A 22,123-nucleotide genomic window follows, 5' to 3' on the forward strand; every position below is an offset into this window, starting at 1 on the left:
CCACGTGCTCTCCACCCATACCAACCACGTGCTCTCCACACATACCAACCACGTGCTCTCCACACATACCAACCACGTGCTCTCCACACATACCAACCACGTGCTCTCCTCCCATACCAACCACGTGCTCTCCACCCATACCAACCACGTACTCTCCTCCCATACCAACCACGTGCTCTCCACCCATACCAACCACGTGCTCTCCACACATACCAACCACGTGCTCTCCACCCATACCAACCACGTGCTCTCCACACATACCAACCACGTGCTCTCCACACATACAAACCACGTGCTCTCCACACATACCAACCACGTGCTCTCCTCCCATACCAACCACGTGCTCTCCACCCATACGAACCACGTACTCTCCTCCCATACCAACCACGTGCTCTCCTCCCATACCAACCACGTGCTCTCCACACATACCAACCACGTGCTCTCCACCCATACCAACCACGTGCTCTCCACACATACCAACCACGTGCTCTCCTCCCATACCAACCACATGCTCTCCTCCCATACCAACCACGTGCTCTCCTCCCATACCAACCACATGGTCTCCTCCCATACCAACCATGTGCTCTCCTCCCATACCAACCACGTGCTCTCCACACATACCAACCACGTGCCCTCCACACATACCAACCACGTGCTCTCCACACATACCAACCACGTGCTCTCCACCCATACCAACCACGTGCTCTCCTCCCATACCAACCACGTGCTCTCCACACATACCAACCACGTGCTCTCCACACATACCAACCACGTGCTCTCCACACATACCAACCACGTGCTCTCCACACATACCAACCACGTGCTCTCCACACATACCAACCACGTGCTCTACACACATACCAACCACGTGCTCTCCACACATACCAACCACGTGCTCTCCACACATACCAACCACGTGCTCTCCACACATACCAACCTCGTGCTCTCCACACATACCAACCATGCTCTCCACACATACCAACCACGTGCTCTCCACACATACCAACCATGCTCTCCACACATACCAACCACGTGCTCTCCACACATACCAACCACGTGCTCTCCACACATACCAACCACGTGCTCTCCTCACATACCAACCATGCTCTCCACACATACCAACCACGTGCTCTCCACACATACCAACCACGTGCTCTCCACACATACCAACCATGCTCTCCACACATACCAACCACGTGCTCTCCACACATACCAACCATGCTCTCCACACATACCAACCACGTGCTCTCCACACATACCAACCACGTGCTCTCCACACATACCAACCACGTGCTCTCCACACATACCAACCATGCTCTCCACACATACCAACCACGTGCTCTCCACACATACCAACCATGCTCTCCAGACATACCAACCACGTGCTCTCCACACATACCAACCACGTGCTCTCCACACATACCAACCATGGTCTCCACACATACCAACCACGTGCTCTCCACACATACCAACCACGTGCTCTCCACACATACCAACCACGTGCTCTCCACACATACCAACCACGTGCTCTCCACACATACCAACCACGTGCTCTCCACACATACCAACCACGTGCTTTCCACACATACCAACCACGTGCTCTCCACACATACCAACCACGTGCTCTCCACACATACCAACCACGTGCTCTCCACACATACCAACCATGCTCTCCACACATACCAACCACGTGCTCTCCACACATACCAACCATGCTCTCCACACATACCAACCACGTGCTCTCCACACATACCAACCACGTGCTCTCCACACATACCAACCACGTGCTCTCCACACATACCAACCATGCTCTCCACACATACCAACCACGTGCTCTCCACACCTACCAACCACGTACTCTCCACACATACCAACCACGTGCTCTCCACACATACCAACCACGTGCTCTCCACACATACCAACCACGTGCTCTCCACACATACCAACCACGTGCTCTCCACACATACCAACCACGTGCTCTCCTCCCATACCAACCACGTGCTCTCCACCCATACCAACCACGTACTCTCCTCCCATACCAACCACGTGCTCTCCTCCCATACCAACCACGTGCTCTCCACACATACCAACCACGTGCTCTCCACCCATACCAACCACGTGCTCTCCACACATACCAACCACGTGCTCTCCACACATACAAACCACGTGCTCTCCACACATACCAACCACGTGCTCCTCTCCCATACAAACCACGTGCTCTCCACACATACCAACCACGTGCTCTCCACACATACAAACCACGTGCTCTCCACACATACCAACCACGTGCTCTCCTCCCATACCAACCACGTGCTCTCCTTCCATACCAACCACGTACTCTCCTCCCATACCAACCACGTGCTCTCCTCCCATACCAACCACGTGCTCTCCACCCATACCAACCACGTGCTCTCCACCCATACCAACCACGTGCTCTTAACCCATACCAACCACGTGCTCTCCACCCATACCAACCACGTGCTCTCCACCCATACCAACCACGTGCTCTCCACCCATACCAACCACGTGCTCTCCTCCCATACCAACCACGTGCCCTCCTCCCATACCAACCACGTGCTCTCCACCCATACCAACCACGTGCTCTTCACCCATACCAACCACATGCTCTCCACCCATACCAACCACGTGCTCTCCACCCATACCAACCACGTGCTCTCCACCCATACCAACCAGGTGCTCCCCTACCCATACCAAACACGTGCTCTCCTCCCATGCCAACCACGTGCCCTCCTCCCATACCAACCACGTGCTGTCCACCCATACCAACCACGTGCTCTCCACCCATACCAACCACGTACTCTCCACACATACCAACCACGTGCTCTCCACCCATACCAACCACGTGCTCTCCACACATACCAACCACGTGCTCTCCACACATACCAACCACGTGCTCTCCACACATACCAACCACGTGCTCTCCTCCCATACCAACCACGTGCTCTCCACCCATACCAACCACGTACTCTCCTCCCATACCAACCACGTGCTCTCCTCCCATACCAACCACGTGCTCTCCACACATACCAACCACGTGCTCTCCACCCATACCAACCACGTGCTCTCCACACATACCAACCACGTGCTCTCCACACATACAAACCACGTGCTCTCCACACATACCAACCACGTGCTCTCCTCCCATACCAACCACGTGCTCTCTACCCATACCAACCACGTACTCTCCTCCCATACCAACCACGTGCTCTCCTCCCATACCAACCACGTGCTCTCCACACATACCAACCACGTGCTCTCCACCCATACCAACCACGTGCTCTCCACACATACCAACCACGTGCTCTCCTCCCATACCAACCACATGCTCTCCTCCCATACCAACCACGTGCTCTCCTCCCATACCAACCACATGCTCTCCTCCCATACCAACCATGTGCTCTCCTCCCATACCAACCACGTGCTCTCCACACATACCAACCACGTGCCCTCCACACATACCAACCACGTGCTCTCCACACATACCAACCACGTGCTCTCCACCCATACCAACCACGTGCTCTCCTCCCATACCAACCACGTGCTCTCCACACATACCAACCACGTGCTCTCCACACATACCAACCACGTGCTCTCCACACATACCAACCACGTGCTCTCCACACATACCAACCACGTGCTCTCCACACATACCAACCACGTGCTCTACACACATACCAACCACGTGCTCTCCACACATACCAACCACGTGCTCTCCACACATACCAACCACGTGCTCTCCACACATACCAACCACGTGCTCTCCACACATACCAACCATGCTCTCCACACATACCAACCACGTGCTCTCCACACATACCAACCATGCTCTCCACACATACCAACCACGTGCTCTCCACACATACCAACCACGTGCTCTCCACACATACCAACCACGTGCTCTCCTCACATACCAACCATGCTCTCCACACATACCAACCACGTGCTCTCCACACATACCAACCACGTGCTCTCCACACATACCAACCATGCTCTCCACACATACCAACCACGTGCTCTCCACACATACCAACCATGCTCTCCACACATACCAACCACGTGCTCTCCACACATACCAACCACGTGCTCTCCACACATACCAACCACGTGCTCTCCACACATACCAACCATGCTCTCCACACATACCAACCACGTGCTCTCCACACATACCAACCATGCTCTCCAGACATACCAACCACGTGCTCTCCACACATACCAACCACGTGCTCTCCACACATACCAACCATGGTCTTCACACATACCAACCACGTGCTCTCCACACATACCAACCACGTGCTCTCCACACATACCAACCACGTGCTCTCCACACATACCAACCACGTGCTCTCCACACATACCAACCACGTGCTCTCCACACATACCAACCACGTGCTTTCCACACATACCAACCACGTGCTCTCCACACATACCAACCACGTGCTCTCCACACATACCAACCACGTGCTCTCCACACATACCAACCATGCTCTCCACACATACCATCCACGTGCTCTCCACACATACCAACCATGCTCTCCACACATACCAACCACGTGCTCTCCACACATACCAACCACGTGCTCTCCACACATACCAACCACGTGCTCTCCACACATACCAACCATGCTCTCCACACATACCAACCACGTGCTCTCCACACATACCAACCACGTGCTCTCCACACATACCAACCACGTGCTCTCCACACATACCAACCACGTGCTCTCCACACATACCAACCATGCTCTCCACACATACCAACCACGTGCTCTCCACACATACCAACCATGCTCTCCACACATACCAACCACGTGCTCTCCACACATACCAACCACGTGCTCTCCACACATACCAACCATGGTCTCCACACATACCAACCACGTGCTCTCCACACATACCAACCACGTGCTCTCCACACATACCAACCACGTGCTCTCCACACATACCAACCACGTGCTCTCCACACATACCAACCATGCTCCCCACACATACCAACCACGTGCTCTCCACACATACCAACCACGTGCTCTCCACACATACCAACCATGCTCTCCACACATACCAACCACGTGATCTCCACACATACCAACCACGTGCTCTCCACACATACCAACCATGCTCTCCATACAAACCAACCACGTGCTCTCCACACATACCAACCACGTGCTCTCCACACATATACCAACCATGCTTTCCACACATACCAACCACGTGCTCTCCACACATACCAACCATGCTCTCCACACATACCAACCACGTGCTCTCCACACTTACCAACCACGTGCTCTCCACACATATCAACCATGCTCTCCACACATACCAACCACGTGCTCTCCACACATACCAACCACGTGCTCTCCACACATACCAACCATGCTCTCCACACATACCAACCACGTGCTCTCCACACATACCAACCATGCTCTCCACAAATACCAACCACGTGATCTCCACACATACCAACCACGTGCTCTCCACACATACCAACCACGTGCTCTCCACACATACCAACCATGCTCTCCACACATACCAACCACGTGCTCTCCACACATACCAACCATGCTCTCCACACATACCAACCACGTGCTCTCCACACATACCAACCACGTGCTCTCCACACATACCAACCACGTGCTCTCCTCACATACCAACCATGCTCTCCACACATACCAACCACGTGCTCTCCACACATACCAACCACGTGCTCTCCACACATACCAACCATGCTCTCCACACATACCAACCACGTGCTCTCCACACATACCAACCATGCTCTCCACACATACCAACCACGTGCTCTCCACACATACCAACCACGTGCTCTCCACACATACCAAACCACGTGCTCTCCACACATACCAACCATGCTCTCCACACATACCAACCACGTGCTCTCCACACATACCAACCATGCTCTCCAGACATACCAACCACGTGCTCTCCACACATACCAACCACGTGCTCTCCACACATACCAACCATGGTCTCCACACATACCAACCACGTGCTCTCCACACATACCAACCACGTGCTCTCCACACATACCAACCACGTGCTCTCCACACATACCAACCACGTGCTCTCCACACATACCAACCACGTGCTCTCCACACATACCAACCACGTGCTTTCCACACATACCAACCACGTGCTCTCCACACATACCAACCACGTGCTCTCCACACATACCAACCACGTGCTCTCCACACATACCAACCATGCTCTCCACACATACCAACCACGTGCTCTCCACACATACCAACCATGCTCTCCACACATACCAACCACGTGCTCTCCACACATACCAACCACGTGCTCTCCACACATACCAACCACGTGCTCTCCACACATACCAACCATGCTCTCCACACATACCAACCACGTGCTCTCCACACATACCAACCACGTGCTCTCCACACATACCAACCACGTGCTCTCCACACATACCAACCACGTGCTCTCCACACATACCAACCATGCTCTCCACACATACCAACCACGTGCTCTCCACACATACCAACCATGCTCTCCACACATACCAACCACGTGCTCTCCACACATACCAACCACGTGCTCTCCACACATACCAACCATGGTCTCCACACATACCAACCACGTGCTCTCCACACATACCAACCACGTGCTCTCCACACATACCAACCACGTGCTCTCCACACATACCAACCACGTGCTCTCCACACATACCAACCATGCTCCCCACACATACCAACCACGTGCTCTCCACACATACCAACCACGTGCTCTCCACACATACCAACCATGCTCTCCACACATACCAACCACGTGATCTCCACACATACCAACCACGTGCTCTCCACACATACCAACCATGCTCTCCATACAAACCAACCACGTGCTCTCCACACATACCAACCACGTGCTCTCCACACATATACCAACCATGCTTTCCACACATACCAACCACGTGCTCTCCACACATACCAACCATGCTCTCCACACATACCAACCACGTGCTCTCCACACTTACCAACCACGTGCTCTCCACACATATCAACCATGCTCTCCACACATACCAACCACGTGCTCTCCACACATACCAACCACGTGCTCTCCACACATACCAACCATGCTCTCCACACATACCAACCACGTGCTCTCCACACATACCAACCATGCTCTCCACAAATACCAACCACGTGATCTCCACACATACCAACCACGTGCTCTCCACACATACCAACCACGTGCTCTCCACACATACCAACCATGCTCTCCACACATACCAACCATGCTCTCCACACATACCAACCATGGACTCCACACATACCAACCACGTGCTCTCCACACATACCAACCATGCTCTCCACACATACCAACCACGTGCTCTCCACACATACAAACCACGTGCTCTCCACATACCAACCACGTGCTCTCCACACATACCAACCACGTGCTCTCCACACATTCCAACCATGCTCTCCACACATACCAACCACGTGCTCTCCACACATACCAACCATGCTCTCCACACATACCAACCACGTGCTCTCCACACATACCAACCACGTGCTCTCCACATACCAACCACGTGCTCTCCACACATACCAACCACGTGCTCTCCACACATTCCAACCATGCTCTCCACACATACCAACCACGTGCTCTCCACACATACCAACCATGCTCTCCACACATACCAACCACGTGCTCTCCACACATACCAACCACGTGCTCTCCACACATACCAACCACGTGCTCTCCACACATACCAACCATGCTCTCCACACATACCAACCACGTGCTCTCCACACATACCAACCATGGTCTCCACACATACCAACCACGTGCTCTCCACACATACCAACCATGCTCTCCACACATACCAACCACGTACTCTCCACACATACCAACCACGTGCTCTCCACACATACCAACCACGTGCTCTCCACACATACCAATCACGTGCTCTCCACACATACCAACCATGCTCTCCACACATACTAACCATGGTCTCCACACATACCAACCACGTGCTCTCCACACATACCAACCACGTGCTCTCCACACATACCAACCACGTGCTCTCCACACATACCAACCACGTGCTCTCCACCCATACCAACCACGTGCTCTCCAAGCAGCGGCCGACCCCAAAGACAGAAGTTGTAAATATTTAGCACAGGGTGTACCCAAAACAGTTTTTCTCCAAAATAAATTGATACTAATGTCTATAATATTTGTGTGGACAGTTAGACCTGGGAGAGGTAAGGTTTGGTGTTCTGGTTCCATGAAAACTGCTCGTATGTGCGGTGAGCCCATGGCAGCCTCTGGCAGGCCGTCAAGACACCTTCATTTAGTCAAATACGTTTTGCCAGGCGCAAACGTATCACACTCGCTCTCCACCTCCCCCTCCTCCCTCGTCGCCGATCACCAGTAGTTAATATATCGTGTGTTCAAAATAATTTTAATAAATAAATAATAATAATTAGGGCTATATTTAGTTAGTATAGGTATATGTATATTAGGTGTTTTGTCAGTTTTGGCAGATCTGCGGCATGTGGGTGAGGCTTAAACCTGTCCTCAGTTTAGGCTTGTCCAAACTGCCGCTCGCCCCAAAGATATATCCCTAAGTATTAGTGCACTGTACAAACACTATATATATATATATATATATATATATATATATATATATATATATATATATATATATATATATATATATATATATATATATATATATATATATATATATATATATATATATATATATATATGTCGTACCTAGTAGCCAGAACGCACTTCTCAGTCTACTATGCAAGGCCCGATTTGCCTAATAAGCCAAGTTTTCCTGAATTAATATATTTTCTCTAATTTTTTCCTATGAAATGATAAAGCTACCCATTTCATTATGTATGAAGTAAATTTCTTTAACTGGAGTTAAAATTAACGTAGATATATGACCGAACCTAACCAACCCTACCTAACCTAACCTAACCTATATTTATAGGTTAGGTTAGGTTAGGTAGCCGAAAAATGTTAGGTTAGGTTAGGTTAGGTAGGTTAGGTCGTCGAAAAAACATTAATTCATGAAAACTTGGCTTATTAGGCAAATCGGGCCTTGCATAGTAGGCTGAGAAGTGCATTCTGGCTACTAGGTACGACATATATATATATATATATATATATATATATATATATATATATATATATATATATATATATATATATATATATACATTTTAAATTTAGAGTTTTCGCAAATATAAATTACTATTAACAGGAAATAGAATTTAAAGTATAATTAGGGGTTGGTTAAGTGAGAGGTGATTAAGTTGAGTTCAGAGGTGCGATTCGAAATAAGAATATCAGGGAAGCAATGTGAGTTGAACAGTTAGAGGTTTACCAGTTGTGAGTTAGTGTGTCGTCGTCAACAAACACCTTGTTCATTTATGAACAACGCTGTACACACGACTCAACTGATGACATCCGAACAGTTCCCGAGCATTTAAATTTTGTTCCGAGGGACGAGTTTATTGGGCAGCGCCACTCATCCTGTGAGTGGACACACCGCCATAGTGACAGTATTGGGCAGCGCCACTCATCCTGTGAGTGGACACACCGCCATAGTGACAGTATTGGGCAGAATCACTCATCCTGTGAGTGGACACACCGCCATAGTGACAGTATTGGGCAGCACCACTCATCCTGTGAGTGGACACACCGCTATAGTGACAGTATAGGGCAGCGCCACTCATTCTGTGAGTGGACACACCGCCATAGGGACAGTATTGGGCAGCGCCACTCATCCTGTGAGTGGACACACCGCCATAGTGACAGTATTGGGCAGCGCCACTCATCCTGTGAGTAGACACACCGCTATAGTGACAGTATTGGGCAGCGCCACTCATTCTGTGAGTGGACACACCGCCATAGTGACAGTATTGGGCAGAATCACTCATCCTGTGAGTGGACACACCGCCATAGTGACAGTATTGGGCAACACCACTCATCCTGTGAGTGGACACACCGCTATAGTGACAGTATTGGGCAGCGCCACTCATTCTGTGAGTGGACACACCGCCATAGTGACAGTATTGGGCAGCGCCACTCATCCTGTGAGTGGACACACCGCCATAGTGACAGTATTGGGCAGCGCCACTCATCCTGTGAGTGGACACACCGCTATAATGACAGTATTGGGCAGCGCCACTCATTCTGTGAGTGGACACACCGCCATAGTGACAGTATTGGGCAGAATCACTCATCCTGTGAGTGGACACACCGCCATAGTGACAGTATTGGGCAGCGCCACTCATCCTGTGAGTGGACACACCGCCATAGTGACAGTATTGAGCAGCGCCACTCATCCTGTGAGTGGACACACCGCCATAGTGACAGTATTGGGCAGCGCCACTCATCCTGTGAGTGGACACACCGCCATAGTGACAGTATTGGGCAGCGCCACTCATCCTGTGAGTGGACACACCGCCATAGTGACAGTATTGAGCAGCGCCACTCATCCTGTGAGTGGACACACCGCCATAGTGACAGTATTGGGCAGCACCACTCATCCTGTGAGTGGACACACCGCTATAGTGACAGTATTGGGCAGCGCCACTCATTCTGTGAGTGGACACACCGCCATAGTGACAGTATTGGGCAGAATCACTCATCCTGTGAGTGGACACACCGCCATAGTGACAGTATTGGGCAGCACCACTCATCCTGTGAGTGGACACACCGCTATAGTAACAGTATTGGGCAGCGTCACTCATCCTGTGAGTGGACACACCGCCATAGTGACAGTACTGGGCAGCACCACTCATCCTGTGAGTAGACACACCGCCATAGTGACAGTATTGGGCAGCGCCACTCATCCTGTGAGTGGACACACCGCCATAGTGACAGTATTGGGCAGCGCCACTCATCCTGTAAGTGAACACACCGCCATAGTGACAGTATTGGACAGCGCCACTCATTCTGTGAGTGGACACACCGCCATAGTGACAGTATTGGGCAGCGTCACTCATCCTGTGAGTGGACACACCGCCATAGTGACAGTATTGGGCAGCGCCACTCATCCTGTGAGTGGACACACCGCCATAGTGACAGTATTGGGCAGCGCCACTCATCCTGTGAGTGGACACACCGCCATGGTGACAGTATTGGGCAGCGTCACTCATCCTGTGAGTGGACACACCGCCATAATGACAGTATTGGGCAGCGTCACTCATCCTGTGAGTGGACACGCCACCAGAGTGACAGTATTGGGCAGCGCTACTCATCCTGTGAGTGGACACACCGCCATAGTGACAGTATTGGGCAGCGCCACGCATCCTGTGAGTGGACACACCGCCACAGTGACAGTATTGGGCAGCGCCACTCATCTTGTGAGTGGACACACCGCCATAGTGACAGTATTGGGCAGCGTCACTCATCCTGTGAGCGGACACATCGCCATAGTGACAGTATTGGGCAGCGCCACTCATCCTGTGAGTGGACATACCGCCATAGCAGCATGTACAACACTCCCCAATAGGAAGAAAACCCGCTGGGTTGTTCATCCTGTCACTCGTACCCAGACACAGCTGGGACTTGCTTAACTGTCTCAAGTGAACAGCTCCTCAAACAAGAAGATTAACATCTGTCAACCCTTAAAAGCTTACGTTATCTTGCGGGTGCAAAATGGGGGAATCTTTTAAGAACAGTATCAATATTTGACATTGTTTTCCTAACTCAAACAATGTGGGGTTTATTATTCTACACATACTTCTGATGTCTCTCAGGTGTTCACATTCACGTAGATAGTGGTCAAGGCGGTGTCCATCACTCTCATCACAGATTCTGCAACTTCGCTGATCAACTGTTGTTTCCATTCCGAATCTCCATGGATATTTGTATTCGAGACGGATTCTTGCTATTACTGATTCTCTCCCGCGGCCACCTCCTCTTCGGCCATAATGACTGGGATTGCCAGCTGCAACCATGTTGTACCATCGTACAGATTCACTGGTTTGTGCTTCTATCCTCCTTTCCTCAGTTACCTTGTCACGGTGATGTTGCCTGACAATACCTCTAATTTGTAGCAGAGTCTTGGGTATGAAGTATTCAATATGGTCTCCTTCAGCACCTTCAGCAGCCAGCACATCTGCTCGTTCATTCCCACATATTCCAACATGGGAGGGGATCCACAGAAACTTGATGACTCTTCCCTGATTGGTAAGTACTCTCACCGCTCTCTTAATTTCAGCGACTATTGCAAGATTTTCTGCCCGATTTTTACTTAGGCTTTGCAGTGCTGCTTTTGAATCGGTGCAAATCTCTGTACCATTAGTGTAACGATCAAGTAACCTTAACGCCATAACAATGGCAGTTAGCTCTGCTTGCGTTAAAGAGGCATAGTTCTCAATACGTGCTTTTTCTTCATTTCTGTGTTGGAAAGTATTATCCTTGATTACCGTGTATGCTGCACCAGCCCTGCCATTGACAGGATTAGATGACCCGTCAGTGTAGATTTGATCTAGTTCATCTCCGGCTTCTTTATCAATTTCCTCGAGATACTTGTGCCTCATTTCTTGTGGTAACATGTTGGATTTTTTCATTGCATTTCATTGATGATAATCTTGCATGAGTCATCCTCCCAGGGAGGTAACCTCTCTACAGGCAGGAGCTCACGGGCTTGCTCAAGCAGGTGAAGCTCTTCCAGGTAGCAGACTGATCTGTGATGCCATTTTTTGCTTCTCCTGTTTCCCCCTGAAAGTAGCACAGAGCTCAGTTTTTTCTTAGCAATTCATTGTAATGGGGATCTCTGGCTATCCTAATTGCAAGCTTAGCATTCAGCTCCTTAATTCTGCTTTTAACACTGGGAAGGGACAACTCCTCTCATAGATTGGACGTTTTTGGCAGTTCTTGGAACTCCAGAATGATTTTCATGGCTTCATTTTGAATGCTTTCGAGCCTTCTCATATCGCTTTGGGAGTAGGTGCACAGAACTGGTGCGGCACAGTCTATGACGGAGCGCACATAGGCTGTGTACATCATTTTAAGCACGACAATAGAGGCTCCATGTCCATTCCAGGTCATAGCTTTCAGTGCCCTGAGTCGACTTTTGCATGTTCCTATGAGTTGGTTGAGCTCCTCTTTCTTTCCCTTGTTAGAGCCGACAGTGACGCCAAGGTACCGATAGTGGTCAACCCATTCAAGTGTTACACCATTAATTTGCAGTTCTTCATTTGCTCTCCGCTTGTGATGAGAGTATGCTTTTGTCTTGTTTGTGGAGAGTGTGAAACGGAGCTCAACACATTTCCTTCCAAGGAGTTCAATGGACTGTTCAATTTTTCCCAAGGTGGGAGCTTGTATTAGGACATTATCTGCATATCCCACTTGTTGTGTTCCTTCCGGAAAATCAATATTTGTAATGGCGTTCATCAGTACATTGAATAGTGTGGGGCTTAAGACTCCGCCTTGGGGGGTACCGAGCATATCTTCGTCAACCATTGTTGGACTCGTAACTCTGTCAAACACCTAACCTAACCCAACCTACGACTAACTATACATAGAACAATAATATATAATAATATTAACCTACTTATGACAAACCTATTTTTAATACGCAATATGTTAGAATTTATGGATGTATCGTGGGGGAGTGGGGGAGGGGGGGAAAGGCCGCCGCTTTAACGAGCCTGGCCTCAAGACAGGCTGGAGTCGTGTGTAAAGAGTGTTTTCATAAACAGATTTGGTGGTTGGATTAATGAGCATTTGGCCTTTGTTGAGGAGGACGGGCGGACGTGGTTGAGCACTGACAGGTGGGGGTTCGAGTATGGTAGTGAGCCAAGCTCCACTTGAGAAAAGTTCCAACACAATTAGTCGTGAGTCACTTGCAATTTTTAAGGTATAAACAGGAAGGGAAGGTGTATATTAAGGAACATTTGGGCAATGTTTATGAGGAGGAGATGTAACATTAATCAGTGATCACAAGCCGTCAACACCACCATTGCCACAAGGATGATCTCACCGCCTTAACCCTCCCTAATCTGGCCTTTATGTCAACAATATTTACGCTCCCTTCACCTACTCAACTTTAATGAGAACTTTGCCTTTACATATTCAGAACTTAGTCCATACACTCAGAACTTGTCACTACACACTCAGAACTTGTCACTACACACCCAGAACTTGTCACTTCACACTCAGAACTTGTCACTTCACACTCAGAACTTGTCACTACACACCCAGAACTTGTCACTTCACACCCAGAACTTGTCACTTCACACTCAGAACTTGTCACTTCACACTCAGAACTTGTCACTTCACACTCAGAACTTGTCACTACACACTCAGAACTTGTCACTTCACACCCAGAACTTGTCACTTCACACTCAGAACTTGTCACTACACACTCAGAACTTGTCACTTCACACCCAGAACTTGTCACTTCACACTCAGAACTTGTCACTACACACTCAGAACTTGTCACTTCACACTCAGAACTTGTCACTTCACACTCAGAACTTGTCACTTCACACTCAGAACTTGTCACTTCACACTCAGAACTTGTCACTACACACTCAGAACTTGTCACTTCACACTCAGAACTTGTCACTTCACACTCAGAACTTGTCACTACACACTCAGAACTTGTCACTTCACACTCAGAACTTGTCACTTCACACTCAGAACTTGTCACTACACACTCAGAACTTGTCACTTCACACTCAGAATTCTCCATCACAAGACAAGTCCAACTCTCCGTCACCGAGCAAGACCAACTCTCCGTCACAAGACAAGACCAACTCTCCGTCATCGAGCAAGTCCAACTCCCCGTCACAGAGCAAGACCAGCTCTCCCCGTCACAGAGCAAGACCAACTCTCCCCGTCACAGAGCAAGTCCAACTCCCCGTCACAGGACCAGACCAACTCTCCCCGTCACAGAGCAAGACCAACTCTCCGTCACAGGACCAGACCAACTCTCCCCGTCACAGAGCAAGACCAACTCTCCGTCACAGAGCAAGACCAACTCTCCGTCACAGGACAAGACCAACTCTCCGTCACAGGACAAGACCAACTCTCTCCGTCACAGGACATGACCAACTCACCCTGTCACAGAGCAAGTCCAACTCTCCGTCACAGAGCAAGACCAACTCTCCGTCACAGAGCAAGACCAACTCTCCGTCACAGAGCAAGACCAATTCTCCGTCACAGAGCAAGACCAACTCTCCGTCACAGGACAAGACCAACTCTCCGTCACAAGACAAGACCAACTCTCCCAGTCACAGAGCAAGACCAACTCTCCCCGTTACAGAGCAAGTCCAACTCCCCGCCACAGAGCAAGACCAACTCTCCGTCACAAAGCAAGACCAACTCTCCGTCACAGAGCAAGACCAACTCTCCGTCACAGAGCAAGACCAACTCTCCGTCACAGAGCAAGACCAACTCTCCCCGTCACAGAGCAAGACCAACTCTCCCCGTTACAGAGCAAGTCCAACTCCCCGTCACAGAGCAAAACCAAATCTCCGTCACAGGACAAGACCAACTCTCCGTCACAGGACAAGACTAACTCTCCGTCACAGAGCAAGTCCAAATCTCCGTCACAGGACCAGACCAACTCTCCGTCACAGAGCAAGTCCAACTCTCCGTCACAGGACAAGACCAACTCTCCGTCACAGGACAAGACTAACTCTCCGTCACAGAGCAAGTCCAAATCTCCGTCACAGGACCAGACCAACTCTCCGTCACAGAGCAAGTCCAACTCTCCGTCACAGGACAAGACTAACTCTCCGTCACAGAGCAAGTCCAAATCTCCGTCACAGGACCAGACCAACTCTCCGTCACAGAGCAAGTCCAACTCTCCGTCACAGGACAAGACCAACTCTCCGTCACAGAGCAAGTCCAACTCTCCGTCACAGGACAAGACCAACTCTCCGTCACAGAGCAAGACCAACTCTCCGTTACAGGACAAGACTAACTCTCCGTCACAGAGCAAGTCCAACTCTCCGTCACAGAGCAAGTCCAGCTCTCCGTCACAGGACAAGACTAACTCTCCCCGTCATAGAGCAAGTCCAACTCTCCGCCACAGAGCAAGTCCAACTCTCCGTCACAGAGCAAGACCAACACTCCGTCAATGAGCAAGACCAACTCCCCGTCACAGAGCAAAACCAAATCTCCGTCACAGGACAAGACCAACTCTCCGTCACAGGACAAGACTAACTCTCCGTCACAGAGCAAGTCCAACTCTCCGTCACATGACAAGACCAACTCTCCGTCACAGAGCAAGTCCAACTCTCCGTCACAGAGCAAGTCCAACTCTCCGTCACAGGACAAGACCAACTCTCCGTCACAGAGCAAGTCCAACTCTCCGTCACAGGACAAGACCAACTCTCCGTCACAGAGCAAGACCAACTCTCCGTTACAGGACAAGACTAACTCTCCGTCACAGAGCAAGTCCAACTCTCCGTCACAGAGCAAGTCCAGCTCTCCGTCACAGGACAAGACTAACTCTCCCCGTCATAGAGCAAGTCCAACTCTCCGCCACAGAGCAAGTCCAACTCTCCGTCACAGAGCAAGACCAACACTCCGTCAATGAGCAAGACCAAATCTCCCCGTCACAGAGCAAGACCATCACTCCCCGTCACAGAGCAAGACCATCACTCCCCGTCACAGAGCAAGACCATCACTCCCCGTCACAGAGCAAGACCAACTCTCCCCGTCACAGAGCAAGACCAACCCTCTCCGTCACAGAGCAAGTCCAACTCTCCGTCACAGAGCAAGTCCAACTCTCCGTCACTGAGCAAGTCCAACTCTCCGTCACAGAGCAAGTCCAACTCTCCGTCACAGAGCAAGACCATCACTCCCCGTCACAGAGCACGTCCAACTCTCCGTCACAGAGCAAGTCCAACTCTCCCTGTCACAGAGCAAGACCAACTCTCCGTCACAGAGCAAGACAAAACACTATTCACACAAAAACCATTACTAACAACACTGGATCAATAGTTAAGACTGTTTAAGTTTTCAGGAAGGCGGCGGGGTGCGCACCCCCCCTCTCCAGCGCACCCCCACCCCCCACACTGTAACTTATAGTGAAGTTCTCACCATGTGTGCAGTGAGGCAACATGTATATTGGTGAATGTTGCCACAATGTGCCAAGATGCACCACACAGAAGGCAGGCTCACCAGCGTGTCCCGCCACTCACACCAACACACTTGTCTCTCACACTAACTGTAAGTCACTAACATGAAAGTCTCCTGTTTATCCTCAGCGTCTGCTCGTCCAACCTCCGCTGACCTTAAGACGCAATGATCAATTTTAACATAATTTTGGCTTAGGCGTAGGATAGGTTAGCATAGGTTACGTTATTTGCTTCTGTTCTCAATGAATGTTTATAGATGGCGAGTGACTGTAGCACTGAGGGTCCGTGGGTGGAGGTGCGTGTGTCTGCAGCTGATATGGTCACCGCTGAGAGAAGTACCCTTCTTGGGGAGCACCCTCGGCTCTGAGGCGACCACTCTCCTGTCGTGTCGCTGCGGGGTGGGTCAAGGCCTCAGCTGTTCTATCAACAATTAGGATGTGCCAGTTGGACTGCATTTATTGTGTCAAGTGTGTCGTGGGTGTTGGACTGAAGGAGCATCCCACTAACTGGAGCGTCCACCAATGGATAATTGTGTATCATCAAAGAATCAACAGTGTTATAGAAGAATATATTTTACAGGGGTATTAGAGGCAGATAAAAAGGAAAGGGAGGCTAGAAAATTAATCAAGGCGGCTGTGCGGGCACCAAGGCCAGATATTATGGGAGTGTTGGTCATTTATAAACAATTATCAGGAGGAATATTAAGGAATTATTCCAGCAAGGACTTTGTAGTGTCATAGAGTAAGGCGCTGCTGTAGCACGGAGATCACCGCAGAAAGCATCTTAACTTAGGAAGGAGACATCCTGTGAGAAGGTACAAGTTATCGTCATCATCGACTTATGATCAAAATCATCGTTAATGATTTCAGTAATCTACGGTAGATCGGTGAGTTATGTATTCACGGTGGCACCCAGGAGGATGTAACTCTACAGCACCAACACCCTCAGTATCCCTACCAACACCCTCCCAACCCCACCAACACCCTCCCCAAACCACCAACACCTTCCCAACCCCACCAACACCCTCCCCAAACCACCAACACCCCACCAAGCCCCACCAACACCCTCCCCAAACCACCAACACCTTCCCAACCCCACGAACACCTTCCCCACACCAACAACACCTTCCCAACCCCACCAACACCCTCCCCACACCACCAACACCCTCCCCACACGACCAACACCCTCCCCACACGACCAACACCCTCCCCACACCACCAACACCCACCCCACCCTACCAACACCCTCCCCACACCACCAACACCTTCCCAACCCCACCAACACCCTCCCCACACCACCAACACCCTCCCCACACCACCAACACCCACCCCACCCTACCAACACCCTCCCCCACCACCAACACCTTCCCAACCCCACCAACACCCTCCCCACACCACCAACACCTTCCCAACCCCACCAACACCCTCCCCACACCACCAACACCTTCCCAACCCCACCAACACCCTCCCCACACCACCAACACCCTCCCCACACCACCAACACCCACCCCACCCTACCCTACCAACACCCTCCCCCACCACCAACACCTTCCCAACCCCACCAACACCCTCCCCACACCACCAACACCTTCCCAACCCCACCAACACCCTCCCCACACCACCAACACCTTCCCAACCCCACCAACACCCTCCCCACACCACCAACACCCTCCCCACACCACCAACACCCTCCCCACACCACCAACACCCTCCCCCCACCACCAACACCCTCCCCACACCACCAACACCCTCCCCACACCACCAACACCCTCCCCACACCACCAACACCCTCCCCACACCACCAACACCCCAGCAAGCCCCAACCAACACCCTCCCCACACCACCAACACCTTCCCAACCCCACCAACACCCTCCCCACACCACCAACACCCTCCCTACACCACCAACACCCTCCCCACACCACCAACACCTTCCCAACCCCACCAACACCCTCCCCACACCACCAACACCTTCCCAACCCCACCAACACCCTCCCCACACCACCAACACTTTCCCAACCCCACCAACACCCTCCCCACACCACCAACACCCTCCCCACACCACCAACATCCTCCCCACACCACCAACACCCTCCCCACACCACCAACACCCTCCCCCCACCACCAACACCCTCCCCACACCACCAACACCCTCCCCACACCACCAACACCCTCCCCACACCACCAACACCCTCCCCACACCACCAACACCCCAGCAAGCCCCAACCAACACCCTCCCCACACCATCAACACCCCACCAAGCCCCACCAACACCCTCCCCACACCACCAACACCCCAGCAAGCCCCAACCAACACCCTCCCCACACCACCAACACCCCAGCAAGCCCCAACCAACACCCTCCCCACACCATCAACACCCCACCAAGCCCCACCAACACCCTCCCCACACCACCAAGCCCCAACCAACACCCTCCCCACACCACCAACACCCTCCCCACACCACCAACACCCCACCAAACCCCACCAACACCCTCCCCACACCACCAAGCCCCAACCAACACCCTCCCCTCATCAAGGCAACACACAAGAAGGTAGAAAGTTTACACCAAGCCACAACAATTGGAGGAAGAGAGGCGGGGAGGACGGACAAAACACGCGACACACCGCCACAACAACAGTCTCATGGACCATTATTCCCACAGCCAGAATACGACAAATTAACTTGCTGGAGGTCTCGCTAAACGCCTGCACCGCTGCTCCTTCCTCCACCACTCGGCACACCGGCCCCCATCTCTCCCTACCTGCTGGGGGGCCTCCAAGGCCGGGCCTCAGCTCCTCAACCCCGCCTTACAAGCTCTTGGCTGTATAATGCAGTTATTTTTATAGGAATTTTGATTAAGAAACATGTGATGCCGAATACATACTTCAATCCTTTCCAGTTATGATAACTTTGACATTATTTTCTTTTGCATTTTTGTCACCTTAGATTTTTATTGTCCCTTTCGTTCTCTCTACTTCCCCATGATTCTCTCTACTTCCCCATGATTCTCTCTACTTCCCCATGATTCTCTCTCTACTTCCCCATGATTCTTTTTATTTCCCCATGATTCTTTCTACTTCCCCATGATTCTTTCTACTTCCCCATGATTCTTTCTACTTCCCCATGATTCTCTCTACTTCCCCATGATTCTTTCTACTTCCCCATGATTCTCTCTACTTCCCCATGATTCTTTCTACTTCCCCATGATTCTCTCTCTACTTCCCCATGATTCTCTCTACTTCCCCATGATTCTCTCTCTACTTCCCCATGATTCTTTTCATTTCCCCATGAGTCTCTCTACTTCCTTATGATTCTCTATACTTCCCCATGATTCTCTCTACTTCCCCATGATTCTTTCTACTTCCCCATGATTCTTTCTACTTCCCCATGATTCTCTATACTTCCCCATGATTCTCTCTACTTCCCCATGATTCTTTCTACTTCCCCATGATTCTTTCTACTTCCCCATGATTCTCTCTCTACTTCCCCATGATTCTTTCTACTTCCCCATGATTCTTTCTACTTCCCCATGATTCTCTCTCTACTTCCCCATGATTCTTTTTATTTCCCCATGAGTCTCTCTACTTCCTTATGATTCTCAATACTTCCCCATGATTCTCTCTACTTCCCCATGATTCTTTCTACTTCCCCATGATTCTTTCTACTTCCCCATGATTCTCTATACTTCCCCATGATTCTCTCTACTTCCCCATGATTCTTTCTACTTCCCCATGATTCTTTCTACTTCCCCATGATTCTCTCTCTACTTCCCCATGATTCTTTTTATTTCCCCATGAGTCTCTCTACTTCCTTATGATTCTCTATACTTCCCCATGATTCTCTCTACTTCCCCATGATTCTACTTCCCCATGATTCTACTTCCCCATGATTCTCTCTACTTCCCCATGATTCTCTCTACTTCCACATGATTCTCTCTACTTCCCCATGATTCTCTCTACTTCCCCATGATTCTCTCTACTTCCTCATGATTTTCCCTATTTCCCCATGATTCTCTCTGCTTCCTTATGATTTTCCCTATTTCCCCATGATTCTCTCAACTTCCCCATGATTCTCTCAACTTCCCAATGATTCTCTCTACTTCCCCATGATTCTACTTCCCCATGATTCTCTCTACTTCCCCATGATTCTCTCTACTTCCCCATGATTCTCTCAACTTCCCCCATGATTCTATCTCTACTTCCCCATGATTCTCTCTACTTCCCCATGATTCTCTCTACTTCCCCATGATTCTCTCAACTTCCCCATGATTCTCTCTCTACTTTCCCATGATTCTCTCTTCTTCCCCATGATTCTCTCTACTTCCCCATGATTCTCTCAACTTCCCCATGATTCTCTCAACTTCCCCATGATTCTCTCAACTTCCCCATGATTCTCTCTACTTCCCCATGATTCTACTTCCCCATGATTCTCTCAACTTTCCATGATTCTCTCAACTTCCCCATGATTCTCTCAACTTCCCCATGATTCTCTCTACTTCCCCATGATTCTACTTCCCCATGATTCTCTCAACTTCCCATGACTCTCTCTACTTCCCCATGATTCTCTCTACTTCCCCATGATTCTCTCTACTTCCCCATGATTCTCTCTACTTCCCCATGATTCTCTCAACTTCCCCATGATTCTCTCTACTTCCCCATGATTCTCTCAACTTCCCCATGATTCTCTCAACTTCCCCATGATTCTCTCAACTTCCCCATGATTCTCTCAAATTCCCCATGATTCTCTCTACTTCCCCCATGACTCTCTCTACTTCCCCCATGATTCTCTCTACTTCCCCATGATTCTCTCTACTTCCCCATGATTCTTTCACCTTCCCCATGATTCTCTCTACTTCCCCATGATTCTACTTCCCAATGATTCTCTCTACTTCCCCCATGATTCTCTCTACTTCCCCATGATTCTCTCTACTTCCCCATGATTCTTTCACCTTCCCCATGATTCTCTCTACTTCCCCATGATTTTCTCTACTTCCCC

General features: G+C 50.4%; 3 protein-coding genes across 3 annotated transcripts; all 3 read left to right on the plus strand.

The window, feature by feature from the left end:
- The first annotated feature begins 13,248 nt into the window (after positions 1-13,248).
- LOC138357810 (serine-rich adhesin for platelets-like) lies at positions 13,249-16,127 on the plus strand. The gene is made up of 3 exons (XM_069314982.1): positions 13,249-13,345; positions 14,114-15,477; positions 15,525-16,127. Exons 1-3 carry the CDS (start codon positions 13,249-13,251, stop codon positions 16,125-16,127), a joined length of 2,064 nt encoding a protein of 687 aa, XP_069171083.1.
- On the plus strand, positions 16,124-16,585 carry LOC138357811 (putative uncharacterized protein DDB_G0290521). The gene has a single exon (XM_069314987.1). It carries the CDS (start codon positions 16,124-16,126, stop codon positions 16,583-16,585), a length of 462 nt encoding a protein of 153 aa, XP_069171088.1.
- Positions 16,582-16,992, plus strand: LOC138357816 (putative uncharacterized protein DDB_G0290521). The gene has a single exon (XM_069314995.1). It carries the CDS (start codon positions 16,582-16,584, stop codon positions 16,990-16,992), a length of 411 nt encoding a protein of 136 aa, XP_069171096.1.
- The last annotated feature ends 5,131 nt before the right edge of the window (positions 16,993-22,123 follow it).

Source organism: Procambarus clarkii, chromosome 7 (genome assembly GCF_040958095.1).
Source record: "Procambarus clarkii isolate CNS0578487 chromosome 7, FALCON_Pclarkii_2.0, whole genome shotgun sequence".
NCBI lineage: Eukaryota > Metazoa > Arthropoda > Malacostraca > Decapoda > Cambaridae > Procambarus > Procambarus clarkii.

Excerpts from the sequence above, each read along its gene's own strand:
- LOC138357811 (XM_069314987.1), top strand. The coding sequence starts at position 16,124 with ATGAGCAAGACCAACTCCCCGTCACAGAGCAAAACCAAATCTCCGTCA.
- LOC138357810 (XM_069314982.1), top strand. The coding sequence starts at position 13,249 with ATGAGAGTATGCTTTTGTCTTGTTTGTGGAGAGTGTGAAACGGAGCTC. Across the intron at positions 13,346-14,113 it reads ACTGTTCAATTTTTCCCAAG|AACTTAGTCCATACACTCAG; the intron begins GTGGGAGCTTGT and ends TTACATATTCAG. Across the intron at positions 15,478-15,524 it reads CCAACTCTCCCCGTTACAGA|GACAAGACCAACTCTCCGTC; the intron begins GCAAGTCCAACT and ends TCTCCGTCACAG.
- LOC138357816 (XM_069314995.1), top strand. The coding sequence starts at position 16,582 with ATGAGCAAGACCAAATCTCCCCGTCACAGAGCAAGACCATCACTCCCC.